This window comes from Apteryx rowi, unplaced genomic scaffold (genome assembly GCF_003343035.1).
Source record: "Apteryx rowi isolate R43461 unplaced genomic scaffold, aptRow1 scaffold_662, whole genome shotgun sequence".
NCBI classification, from domain to species: Eukaryota; Metazoa; Chordata; class Aves; order Apterygiformes; family Apterygidae; genus Apteryx; species Apteryx rowi.
Window position 1 is genome coordinate 265,864 of NW_020450941.1, and position 13,268 is coordinate 279,131.

Consider the following 13,268-nt stretch of genomic DNA (forward strand, 5'->3'; position numbering starts at 1 on the left):
GACGAGGAAGGCCGGGGAGAAAGGGCACCCCGCCGGGGGGAGGCTGCCGCCGAGCCCCCCCCCCCAAACACCCTGGGCTCCCCCCGTCCCGCTGCGGTTGGCGGGGGGACGGAGACGGATCCCCCCCCCGCCTCTGTACAACTTTGGTCACTAGCTTGGTGCCGGCTCGCCGGGGGGGGGGGGATCCCGGTGCTCCCCCCCTCCCGCCGCCTCCACCGCCGCTCCCGGCGGGGATCCGTGCCCGCCGCCCCGGCCAGCACTCCCTGAGACAGCCCTGCTGGACCCCCCCACTGCCGCCGGCTCCAGCACCGCTCCCGGCTCTTCCGCCTCCAGGGGCGGGAAAGGCACCAAAACCAGGCCAGCTCCCGCTGGGATCCACCGCACCGGGTGGATTATCCCACCCCAAGACGAGGCCGTGGGGCAAATCCGGGCTTCAGCGGAAAGYGGCGACGCCACGGCAGCCCCTTCCTGCTGCCCGGGTGTTTCCTGTGGGGGCAAAGCCCCGATGCACTCGTGTTGCGGATGGATGGGACCGTCTGGGTGCCAAGTGGGAAAGTGACCCGGAGTGCCGCGGTTGCCTTTCCAAGCCGGCCACGACAGCCAAGGGCCTTCCAGCACCGTGGGCGGAGAGAAGGCGATCCCACTGCGGTTGTTTTTGCAGGGGGACGGCACGGAAAGCGGAGTCGAAGCTGAGCCGGGATGGTGCAGAGGGTCCCGGCCTGCCTCGTCCCGGCGGCATTCATGCCGGAGCCTCCTCCGCGCATCCCAGCAGGAAAACTTGGCGCCGGTGGGGACTCCTGGGGGTTGGTCGCACCCTCCCCAAGGACGCTCCGCGCTCGGGCCGCTCTCGGTGCCCAAGGGCTCTCTGGGCGCCGCAAGCCCCCAACGCATCCAAAGGGCAGCTCGGGGCATCTGCATTTCCCCGGGGCCCCGGCCCAGCGGGATGGGAAAGGACACGGCGAGAAGGTGGCACAAGTGGAGGCCTTCTCCCACGAGTGCAGGCTGGAGCGAGCGGATGACAGGAGCGGTGTGGATTCCCGGGAGAGGGACGAGAGCAGAACGAGCTCGGGTGTCTCCACGAGCCAACATGGAAAACGCTGCCGGCACGCCGTGGAGCCCCGGCCAGCCCTCGCGTTGCCAAACGTCCTTCCCAAAGGGTCCGGCCGCAGGCAGCTCCCGGCACTGTTGGACCTCCACGGGCCCGCGGCACCCAAAAACGTTGAGCCGCCCTCCAGCAAGAGCGGGATCCGTGCCGGGCTCATCCCTGAGCGGCTGCAGACGTGGAAACCTCCATGGAGCCGGTGGCTCAGGACCGGCCGCCAGGTCAGGATGACCGGAGAGAAGCAACGTGCAAGAATTTAAGGCTCCCTGAGCTGAACGAGTGGCGGCCGCGGCCCCGGCCAAGCACGCTGCCTCCCACCGGCCATGCTGCCGCGGACCTCAGTGTCCCAGCGGGATGGCCGAGCCGAGGGGGAGAACCCGCGGCCGGACGAAGGCGTCGGGCCGTCACTCTGCGCGCGCCCGTAGCCGAGCGCGGCCCTCCGTCTCCATCAGGATCCGTTTAAATAAAAAGCCAGTTTCAAAACAGCAGCAAAACCGGGCTCCCTTTTTAACCGTGCCGCAGATCCCTCCATCCGCACCCGGGCAGAGCCTCGCCCCGGCGGCTCCCGGCACCCAACGGCTCCGTTGCCTGCGGCGAGGGGAGGGGGGGGGGGATGATTCCCTTTGTGTGTGGCGTGGCGCCGCGCCACGGACCCGTATCCGCTCCGTTGCCTCCAGGCCGCTGCCCCGCGAGATGCGGGGCGTTTCGTACAGGGAAGGGTCCCTAAAGAGAAAAGCTACGGGGGCGTGCGTGCGGCGGCGCCCCTTCCACGTCCCTCACCTTGGTCCAGAGCGTCCTCCGAGCGCGTCCCCGGCGGGGCCGGGGTCAGATGGAGTTCTCCAAGGAGCTGTGGTTGCTCCTGCGGCTCAGGCAGTTCCTCTCGTTCAGGAGACTGGTGGTCTCGTCCGTGCTCGAGGGCTCGGGCTTCTCCGGCAGGCTGGTTTCCACTTTGGAGGCATTGCTGTCCGGGGACTGGGGGCAACTGTCCATGCGGGAAGCCATGAGGCCGTTCTGGTATTCCTGCCGAGTGATCTGCACCGGGAAGGAGGGCGTTAGGAGGCCCCCAAATCCCCCGCTAACCCCCCCACCCCGCTCGGCCGCCCCTCTCACCTTGACGAACTGCAGATCGGTGAGGGCCCGGACGCTGAAGTCGGCCACGTACTGGGGCCCGGCGCCCACGTTGAGCTGGTTGTTGCTGCCGCTCACGGGGGAAGAGACGGAGTCGGAGCGCTCGTGGCAGCTGAGCGAGGCCGAACGGTGCAGGCCGCTCACGTGGGACGGCGAGCGGATCTCTGCGGAGACAGGGCAGCGCAGGTGAGCGGCGCCGCGGCCTCGCCTGGCCGCCGAGGAGCGCTGGGGCACCGGATCCCACGGCCGCCGGGGATGCAAGTGCAGCTCCCTGCCCTGCCTCTGAGAGCCGTCCCCTCCTGGAGCCGTGCTGAGGCCTGGCAACTCTCCGCACGTGTGCTGCTTGCAGGCCCTCAACCCGCTGCTCCGGATACTGCCCTTGCAAGGAGCAGGACACACGGGACGGGATCCCAGCAGGTTACCAGCTCTCAGATGGGTCTTTGGGGTGCCAAGCCCCAAACGATGCTGCCCTGTCTCCGGAGCGGGCCAGGACTTGCCGGCAAGGCCGGTATCGGAGCCCCGTCCCGTAGGATCTGGGGACGCAGAGCCAAGCACACAGGGAGAGCAACGGGACGTATGTCCACCCAAGCGCAGCCCTGTGCCCTCCGTGGTCGAGCCCTGACGTCCCCGGCTCTGCCCACGCAGTGCCGGACGCGGTCCCTGCCTGTCGCTCCTGCCGAATGGCCCCTGACCGCAGCCGGGAGTCCGGCCGGCACGGCGAGACCCTCCAGGCGCCCTGCTCCGGGACCAGGACAACCAGCCGTCACCCTCGCCCTGGGTCCCAGCACAAGGCCAGCGGATTGCTCGCCCGGCGTGGGGTTAGGGTCGAGGTGGGGGTTACGGGGGCAGAACGGCGCAGTGACGTGCTCGGAAAGCCTCGGGGTGACACAGGAGCCACATGCAGCCCGGGGAAGAGAGGCGCCTCCTCGCCGGCCACCAAACAGGGCTGCGGCCACCAAACGGGGCCGCGGCCACCTGGGGAGCGCCATCGCCCTACTCCACCGCCGTCCTAGGCACAGCGGAGGCAGCTGGGAGAAATTGGGGCGGTTACTGGGAGCCCAGGACCTCTCTGCCGCTACGAGCGGGGCCGTGAGATGCCGGGCAGCGGCACCGTTCGGCTTCGGCCCGCAGGCTACCACGACAGGTCTCCGGAGCAGCCTGCTTGCGGCAGGGGAAGCTGGCGGAGCCGCCTTTGCAGACATCGGAGGCACTCGGACACGGGGCGAGAAAGCCAGCGGCGAGGGGAAGGCAGCCAGGACGGTCTCCCGGCTCGCGGATCCTCCCCGCCGGCGCGGACGAGCCCCACGCTCGGCTGCGCCAGAGTCGGACGAGACCGTGAGGAGCGGAGTCGGCCYGGCTTGCGGGGGGGGGGGCCGGTGCCCGGTGCCGCATTAATGGGGCCGGGGTGGTGGGGACGCCCAAACGGCGGGTTAATCCGGTCACAGAGGGGTTTGGCACGCCATGCAGCCGCACCGTTTACCTGTCGACCTGGAAAACACTGACCCTCGCTTTGTGGATTGGCGCCGGGGCTGGGCTGGGAGGGCTAGGCAGAGACACGGACAACACAGACACGCAGAGGACAACGTCAAGAGGGACCTCCRGGCAAAGGAGACGGCGCCTGCTGTGTTCCCCCAGCCTCCGGACCTCTGCTCCTCGCCACACTCAGGCCCGCGGCAGAGAAGATGGGCACGGATCCGTGCTGCAGGCGGACGGCTGAGGGGGACAGAGCCGTCCTCGCCTGGCAAGAGGAACTCGGGCACGGCTGCGGCTTGCCTGGCTCTCCGAGGATAAACACAGCCGCTTCTCCTCGGCACAGGGGCAGGGACCCCCAGGGCAGGGTTAAGCCCCCCGGGGCTTTTCCGCTGTCACGAGTGCCTGTGCTGTCCCTTGGTGACCCCACGCGGACYGAGAGGCTCCATCTCTGGGTGCTCACAGAGCCTGGCAGCGCCGGGAGAGCTGCCCGGCGGCGGAGCAGCAGAGAAACGGATCTGCCCGCACGCTCCGAGCCCGGACGTCAGGGTTGCAGCTCCGGCGCGGACCCTCTGCCCCGCTGCCACGTGCGCTCAGGGTGCGGGTCCCCGAGGACAAGTGCCAGGCGAGGTGCTGGCTATTCCGCAGCCGGGCTGCCCTCAGCCCATCGGCAGAGGGTGCCCAGGCCCCACAGCAGCTTGGGGGCACCAAATTGGGGCCTGTAGCCTCCGGCGACTCCTCTCCCCAAAAGGCAGCTCTAGGGCAGGATCGGGGGGCTCTGCCCACGCTGGGTGCCAGGCGACCGGGGGCTGCTTACCTGATGCAGGAAGGGGGCTGAGGGCCATCACCCCATAATAGGAGAAGGCTCCCGCCTCAAACTTCATGCTCTCCTTGCCGGCCTCCACCTCCACCTTGCCCTGCGAGGGAGAGACGGTGTCACGCTCCGTAACGCCGCAGAGAGACGCGCCACGACCCACGGCCACAGGACGGGCAAGCGCCCCGTTTGCACGTGCCACCCCCGAGGGCTCGTGGCTGGCGATGGATCGCGACGTGGATGGAAGGAGAACCCTTACAGCCTTCCCGGGGTTACAGCTCGCCGTCCCGCACCCAACCGGCGAGGACCCAGCAGCGCCCCGTGCCCGGCCCCGGGTACCTGCAGGATGAGGATGAAGTAATCGGCCGCCTTGTTCTTGGTGTAGAGGAAGTGGCGCGGGGATTTCTTGTTCTCCTCGTCGAACTTCAGCTCCTGAATGACGTCGGAGTACTTGAGCAGCCGCAGCAGGATCTTCTCCGAGATGAAGTTGGGGGTGAAGAGCGTCACCTCTGAGAACGAGAGGGGAAGGGGGTCAGAGTCCCTGGCCGCCCAGGCTTCGCCTCTCTCCCCTCCCTCCGGCTGTCTGTACCGTGGGCACTGGAGGAAGGCGATGGGGGATGTGCCGGGACCTTCGTCCCTTGGAGACGTGCCCTAGATCAGGTTGGGTCCCATAGACGCCTCCCTGAGCTGGAAGCCAACAGGTTTGGAGCCTCCACGAGCTCCACAGACGGAGACAGGCCAGCGTGGCCAGCCCCAGGCCACGGGGTGACAGGGGCACATGCCAGCAGGGGGACAGGACTGTCCTGGAGAGCCAGGGACCTGCCAGGCGTCAGAGGCAGAGCTGGCATCCCCGAGCCCTGTCCCTTCTTGTTTCCAGCAGCAGGATGAGGCCCCCAAGGGGAGGTGACCCCATGAGCACGGCCAGCCAGCGGGGACGCAGTGCCAGGCAGGGCCCCCCCAGCCAGGTCGCAGAGGAAAAGCCACGGCAGACGGGATAAGGGCAGGATTGCAGACAAGACGCAAGTATTAATTTCTGAATGGGATGGCTGAAGCGACTCTTCCTCACTGCGGGAAGGGAACGGAGCCCATCCAGCTGCGAAGCCGTGCCAGGGACACGGAGCCATTGGCGCCGGCGCTCCAGAGCGGGGCTGAGCCGACGGCCACCCCGAGCCGCGCTCCCCTCAACTCACCCGTGGAGAGGAAGCGGTGAGCGGCCAGCAGCAGCTGCGGGGAGATCTTCACCTTGAGCTCGTTGACGGGGTCCTTGAAGGCCGAGAAGTCCCGCTTGTTCTTCTGGTTGCCCACCCGCTTCCTGTTGCGGTTGTCGGCTGTAGGGAGCAGGGTGTCAGGGGCGGGCAGGCAGGACCCGGGTCCCCCCGCCCCAGGCCACGGCACCCAGAACCTACTGAACATATCTGACTCGTCCAGGATCTCCGACTTGATGATCTCCTCGATGACGTCCTCCAGCGTCACCAGCCCCAGCACCTCGTAGAAGGGGTCTCCCTCGCCCTCGTTGTTCACCTTCTGCACGATGGCCAGGTGGGACTTCCCTGCAGACAGACACGCGGACGTTGGTCACGGCACCCCGCTGGAAGTGAGACCACCCTGCGCGAAAGCCTGGAGCCCTCTGGGTGCATAGTTTGCTCCCGGCAGCCTCCAGCCCCACCATCCCTGGGATGGGCTCCCACCGCAAGCAGTACAGCCGGGGTGGGAAAGGACTCTGCCACTGGGATCAAGGACCCGGCCCTTCCCTCAGCAGGATTTGCCCATCTGGGTGCTCCCGGCAGCCGATCCCACCACCCTCCCTGGGCAGGAAACAATAAAAGAGTTAAAATCTAAATGAGCCCCTGGGCTGGGCCCTAATTCCYGGCCTAACGACAGCAATTAAGGCCATGACATAATTCCCCCCTGCCCTTAGTGCAGACACGGGCTCATGGGGCTCATGGCATCTCCGTACTGCAGCGGGGCTTGGCCAGGGGCTTTTCCAGGCGCTGGATTGGGGATTTGTCCTTGGAGGAGCTTGTGCCACGTCACCAGAGCGCAGCAGGGTGCTGGCACTGCCCCGATGGCACTGGCTCCGCTTGGCGCCCGTGCACCGGCCTGCCCACGACACCCCTGCACCCGCAGGCCGAGAGGCGTTTGCCGGGCGAAACGATGCTCCCGAAACCCATCAACGCGGCAGGAGGAACGCGAGGAAGCAGCCAGGCCGCGGGGAGGAACGCGGCCCCGAGCCCGCCGGGATGGGTCACGCTGCTGCCAGGGGCTACGGCCTCTCCAATTTTCCTCGGTGGCTCTGCCAAGTTGACCTGGGCTGTCCCGGCCTGGAGGAAACGCTCCGGATGCCAGGTGCTGTGGCCCGATCCCAGAGCCAAAACATCCGGGAAAGAGAGCCAAAGGCAGAGAGCTGCTGATCCCAGCTGGGCCGTACGTACGCTGGTCCCCAGATAAGGGGTCACGCGGGGTGCTGGTGACGGCGGTGACCGACGTGGGTCCCTGGACACCCCACTCGTGTCGGCCACCAGCCGGGCAGCGAGCCCGAGCTCTCCCCCTCGAGCTTGACAGCCGATTTTCCATCCGTCTGCCCGAGGTGTTTGCCCCAGCCRAAGGAAAGCATGGAAGAAATCATGCTGAGCCGCCGGCGCCGGAAAAGGTCACTCCGGTCGAGGATTGCTACTGCTGCGCTGGAAGTCACAGCCCTGCTTCCAGGGCCCGGAGGCGGCRGAGAACCGCAGCAGGCTCAGGCCAGCAGCAAGGCGCTCGCGAGACCGGTATCCTTAGCCTGGGGAAACCGAGGCACGAAGGGAGGTGACGTTTCCTCCCCGACTTTGATGGGGACTGAATAGCTGCAGATGTCTGGGTGGCATTTGACATCGCCGCAAGCCGTGCGGGCCCAGGAGCCGTCCCCACTCGTGCCCCAGCCCTTGCTCAACCGGAAAAGCAGCCGGGGAAAACCGGGAAGCAGGACCCAAAGGTCGGAGGCGCAGCCCTGAGGGCTGGGCGAGCCAGGCTGCGGCAGGCCACCACCCCGCTCTGCGCCCAGCCCTTCTCCCRCCCGCGGCTGCACCCGTGGCGGGGACGGCTCCGGCGTCCCTCGCGCTCCGGACCTCGCTGCCCGCAGAGCGAGGGTTTCAAAGGAAGTTTCGCTCTCGGGAAACGCTCCCGGTTTCTTYGGCTGTGCCAAATCAGCTCGGTTCTGTGGGCACGAAGCCCGGCAGTGACGTTAGTCCGACGGGGAGCTCCTCTGCCCAGCGCCCATCCGCGTCCTCTGTGGGCCAGAGATGCCTCCAGGAGTGAGCCGGAGGCTGGGGGATGCCATCGCCTGAGCRTCTTCCCCCAAAAATACTTCTGGGTGATCCCTTTGGCACGCGACGGGCTCTCGGCCCTGAGCGGCCAGCCTTGCGCCGCCTCTCTCCCCCCGTCTCTTCCTCCTGCTCTGCCTGGATCGCACCCTATGGATCTTGGCCCCGGTGAGGACTGATCCAGTGTCTTTCCGACGCGCTAAGCCGAGCACGTTGGCGTTCTCGCCACCGGCATTTCTCCCCGCGCTGCTCACGGAGAGCACGCGGACGCGGCCCTGGCGCGCGCGCCCCGACGGGGGATCCCTGCCGGCCTGGCACAAGGGCCGATTGCCCCCAGCTCCTGGAGTTAAACCTCTTGGAGACGGCAAAGAACGGAGCGGCCCCCGTGAATTCCCTGCCTGGCGCACGCGGTAGGACRCTCTGCTCGAGCCTCTTCCCCCACAAACCCCCCCGATCCCTGGCAACATTCGCTCCCAGGCCAGCAGCAAGGTCAAGATCCACATCCCGCAAGCCTCCAAGCTTAGGCAGGTGCCTTTCATGCCAGCGTGGAGTGAGGCGCTGCCCTCTCCGACACCATCCGTTATTTAATTTTAGAGCTGGTGACTGCAGGCCCCTCGCCAGCACATTCACACCTAGCGAAAAAGCTAATTTTAGAGATCGGCACTGCGCAGCTCCCCTTCTTCTCCTTCTTCGGGCGACGTGGCCACGCTCGCGCGATTCAAACAACCCGGCGGCAAAAAGGCTGCGGAAACGACGCTAATAAAGCATGGAAAAGCCTCCGAAAGTGCCGCTTGGCTACGCAGGCGGTGGTGTAAACCAAACGCTTCCTGCGCCCACCCCGGCTAATCCCCTTGGCAAAATGAGACCCTCCTGACCGCGCCGAGACCCCGGGGCCTCCGTGCTCCTCTCCGGGGGCAGCATCCGCGGCGGCGGCGSCCGTTCGCCCGCGCTCAGCCAGTGGCAAGAGGAGGGAAGAGGCGATGGGATCGGCTTTTTGAGCCTGCTCGGGACCAGCCCAGGACCGCTTGGATGCGATGGTCCCCACATCGGCAGCGACACGGGGAGCTGCTTCCCGAAGACCCGCGCCTGCCATCTATTTAACAAGGTGTGGGTGATCTCTAGGGAAACCCCAGGAGCTTTCCCAAATCCCGTTCAACCAACCCTCCGTCATCCTTTCCCGACGCAGCACGCACGAGAAACGGAGGCAGCAGCAGGGTCGCAGGTGTATCCACGCTGCCTGCSGGTGGCAGGACCGGAGGGGACAGCTGCATCCCAAAGACCGTCAGCACCGAGGATCATCTGGCTCCGGGCAAAGCCCCAGGTGCTCCCAGATCAGCTGCGGGAGCCGCAGAGGAGCGAAGCAACATCCCGATGTTGAAACGGAGTCCGGGAGCTCCAGCTACCATGGGGACGTCCAAGGTCAAACCTCCTCCAAGCTGGGCTCGTGCCGAGGGAAGGAGAAGGAAGGGTTCAGGCCCGCGAACTGCAGAGAAGGGCCAGACGTCGCTGTAGGGGCTTCTCMCCGAGGCCGGTGGTTGGGACACGTCCGTGGTGGCTTGGGGAGATGCCGGCTGCTGAGGTCCATGCTTAGGACGGTCAGAAGCACGGCTGGTTGATTTTTGCCTCCTTCGCCTTTTGCTTTGCTCGAACCCAGTCCTGATATTTCCTCACGAAGCTCATGCCATGCCAGAGGCAAACCCAGACAAGGCCAAGGAGTTCGGCCCACCTTCCCTCTCCAGAAACGTCCTGTCCCAAACCACCCGGTCCCTAGCGATGGGTTTAGGGAGCTGGAGAGAGCTGTCGGGGCAACTCCAAGCCCTGAAGCTCCCCAGAACAACCCTAGAGCTTCCCCCACGAGAGCCATCAGGGCTGCGACGTGCCGCGGAGGGGACCGGAGTCACCCAGAGAGGCTCCCGCTCCCACTTCAGGTCCCAACCAGCAGGACGAGGGCACAGACTTGCCGTGATCCGGTACTGGAGCCATGGTGACTACGAGTAACGAGAAATCGGTGTTCAGCCCCAAAAAGGGACCTTGGAAACAGCTACCATGTCCGAGGAAGGCAGCAGGCCCACAAATTACCCACTCTCAAACCAGAGAAGCAGCGACAAAAAAATAACAATACGGGACATCCGAGGCCTTGTAATCGGACTGAGGAGGCTTTAAATCCTTTCACGAGGATCCATCGGAGGGAAAGGCCGGTGCCAGCAGCCACGGTAACTCCAGCTCCAACAGCGCACAGACAGAACAGGACTCCAGTTCTGTTTTGCTGGTTTTGGGAAACAGAGCCAGGATTAAGAGGGACAGCCGCGCGCGTCCGTACTGCGCCGCTCGGGATGAAATTCTTGAACCGGTGCAAGCCGAACTAAAGCAAAAGCATTCGCCAAGAAGGTTTTCATTAATCAGGAATGAAAGTCGGAGCCTCGAAGACGATGAGATCCCGTGGCGGTTCCAGCCGCAAACAACGCCGACCTGCAATCCAGCGGCGCGATTCCCGTGCCGGAGTTTTGGGGGTTGGGGCAGCGCGACGGCAAAAGCATCAGGGAAGAGAGAAACAGAGGCTGCGGCTTGCTGTGGCCGGAGCACGTGTCCGCTGTCACCAGGGAGGCCAGCACACAAGCTCCGAGCTCTTTGCTGGCCTCAAAGATCAGCCTGGTTTGGATCCACCAGGTCACTCCCAAATCCTTGCCCAAGCTGGAGCAAAGCTCTGGCTGCGGGAGGAATCGTTAGACCTCCTAAATCCGAGGAGCGTGCGGTTTCTTGGCTGGAACTGGCTGAGCCCAGACTGGAAACCACCCCCCCAGATCCAGGGGCTCAAACCCCGCAGGCAACGCTCAAACCTCCCGCGATGGGACCAAACCTTCCCCACGCGAATGTAACGGGAGACGGAGGAGACGCCGGGGTCACGCACGGCTGAGGGCGGCCTGGCACCACCCGGCACAGCCGTTCCCAAGCCGGGTTACTTATCCCGTCCCCAAGGCAGGCAGGTCTCGCAGCCGGCGCCGTGCYGATCCTCACCCCCTTGCCCACCCTCCCAGCGAAGAGCCGCCGCTGCGCAACGCTCCGGACACAGCTGAGCCCGTTTCGGGGCGCAATCGGCGGGCAGGTCGGCTGCCGGACGTTGCCAAATCCCCAAGGCAGCCGGTGCCCCGACACGTGCCGGCAGGGAAGCTGGGCGATGGGAACCGGCCCGGCAGAAGYTGMGAGAAGCCGGGGAAGGCAGGACRGTCTCCTGGCTGGTCYRGTTTTCCTTCTGCTTTCAGYGYRGCCCYGCCAAGGGCTGTGGGACACCRTTTYRGAGCRGGAGRGAAGCTGGGAGCTGCCCAGGGCCGRGCACAAGGAGAGACAAGGCCTCTGCCCGCAGCCGGGGATGCRGCACACRCTCCAGCCTCGCAGCCGGGACTCGAGGGCTCTAACCAGCGCTCGCTCCGGGGCGAGAAGGCGCACGGCACAAAAACACCGGCACCAGGGCCGAGCGGAGACCCCAGACGCTTCCAAACCTGCCTTCCCTCGCTCCCAGCGGCACCGGGGCCGAGGAGACGAGCCTGCCACAAGCCCTGGCCCCACTCCCACCGGCGGGGTGGCCCCTCCAGGCCCTGGGGCGCTCTCAGTTTTTGGGTGCCTGAGTGCGAAGCAGGCCAGGAAGCGCCACGATCGGGGCCAGCTCGCCATTCCCAGCGCCTGGAAAGGGCCCGGAAGASGGAGCAAAGCCCGAGTCAGGGATCAGAGCGATTCGCCAGGGCCTCCGCGGCTGCTAATTAGGAACGAGAAGCAAGTCAACGGCCTCAAAGCGTTTCTGGGGGCAAGCGTTAAGCAGAGCGGGCCCTGCTGGCGGCAAAACAGAGGCTCCGTCCCTCCCCAGCTCGGTCCCCGGAAACACGGCCCCGTTGCAGGCACCCAGGCGGAGCTGCCGCCCCGGTTCCTGCCCGTTCCCAGCGGCACGGCACAGCGGCGGGCGCCCAGACGCCTCGCCCCGTCTGAATCTCAACGCCCAAAGCCGGCAGAGCCCGGAGCTCGGCCCCGAAGAAGCCCCCGGGGCTGTCACGGTGCGCAAACAGCTCCGGCCCTGGAGCACTGCCAGAGAAGTTTTGCTTCCGGCATCTAAGAGCCTCCTCCGAGCAGAGCCGGAGACGCTGCTGCAGGAACAAACCGGCAGCCCGGCTCGGCCGGAGCGGAGCRGAGCAGCCCYGCGAGCGGCGCCCGCCCGGCCAGCCCCCAGCCCTCTCACCCTTTTTGAACTCCTCCAGCATGGCGTCCAGCTTGGTGTCGTGGAAGACGACGTGCACGGGGTGGTTGTAAAACTTGGTGATGGTCTTGAGCGGGGTGCAGTCGTCGGGGTCGACGAACGCCAGGTCCTTGACGTAGAGGATGTCCATGATGTTGGAGCGCTCGTCCTCGTAGACGGGGATGCGGGTGAAGCCGCTCTCCATGATCTCCGACATGGTGTTAAAGTCCAGGATGGCGTCGCTGTTGATCATGAAGCAGTTGTGCAGGGGGGTCATCACGTCCTCCACTGTCTTGGTCCGCAGCTCCAGGGCCCCCTGGATCATGTTGAGCTCCTCCCTCACCAGGTCGTTGTAGGGCTCCGTCACCTTCAGCATCTCCACCAGCTTCTCCCGGTTGTAGACGGTGCCGATCTCCTGGCCCAGGATGCAGTCCAGCAGCTTGCTGATGGGGTAGGAGAGGGGGAACGTCACCAGCATGAAGAGCCTGGTGACCATGATGGTGTTGGCGCCCACGGCCAGGCCGTGGCGGGAGCAGAGCGCCTGGGGCACGATCTCGCCGAAGATGACGATGCCGATGGTGGAGGCGATGACGGCGGCGATGCCGGAGAAGATGAGGTCGTCGAGGAGGATGGTGAGGGTGGTGTTGACCAGCACGTTGCCCAGCAGCAGGGAGCAGAGCAGGTAGTTGCCCTTGCGGCGGATGGGCTCGATCTTGCGGGCGTAGCGCTTCTCCTTGTCGGTGCCGCAGTTCTGCACGATGCGCAGCTCCATGGGGTCGAGCGCCATGAGGCCCAGGTTGAGCCCGCTGAACATGCCCGAGAGCACCAGCAGCCCGATGATGAGGATCGCCTGGAGCCAGCGGGGCAGCAGCGACTTCTTCTCCTCCAGCACCACGATGTGCCCGTCGAGGCCCTGGTGGGGCAACCAGGGCTGGCCGGGCCGGCGCTGGGTGCARAGCACGTAGGTCTTGGCCTGCTCGTCCTTGCGGAGGGGCTGGACGCGGACGCGGAGCAGGGCCGAGGTGTCGCGGGCCTCGGCGGGGCCCGGCTGCACCACCAGGTCCTGCGAGCGCTCGGGGCAGGTGCCGTTGGGCGCCGAGGCGTTGGCGGCGGGCCGCAGCTCGGCGAAGGCCACGCGCTCGCCCGTGAGGGGCCCCAGGCCCAGCCCGTAGAGGCGCAGCAGCACCTCGCTGCCTTCCGTGACGCGGATGGGCCCGCGGGCCGGCGCCCCCG

The 13,268-nt window shown here is 66.3% G+C and overlaps 1 protein-coding gene across 1 annotated transcript in view; it reads right to left on the minus strand.

Moving 5' to 3' along the window:
- CNNM4 (cyclin and CBS domain divalent metal cation transport mediator 4) overlaps positions 1 to 13,266 on the minus strand; it is a gene marked incomplete at its 5' end in the record, with an annotated part of 15,133 nt that extends 1,867 nt beyond the window's left edge. The window contains 7 exons of the mRNA XM_026085276.1: positions 1,883 to 2,134; positions 2,213 to 2,394; positions 4,518 to 4,617; positions 4,854 to 5,023; positions 5,705 to 5,842; positions 5,921 to 6,064; positions 12,039 to 13,266. Of these exons, the coding sequence (XP_025941061.1) occupies positions 1,928 to 2,134; positions 2,213 to 2,394; positions 4,518 to 4,617; positions 4,854 to 5,023; positions 5,705 to 5,842; positions 5,921 to 6,064; positions 12,039 to 13,266 (2,169 nt within the window). The remainder of the gene's footprint in view (positions 1 to 1,882; positions 2,135 to 2,212; positions 2,395 to 4,517; positions 4,618 to 4,853; positions 5,024 to 5,704; positions 5,843 to 5,920; positions 6,065 to 12,038) is intronic.
- Between the last annotated feature and the right edge of the window lie 2 nt (positions 13,267 to 13,268).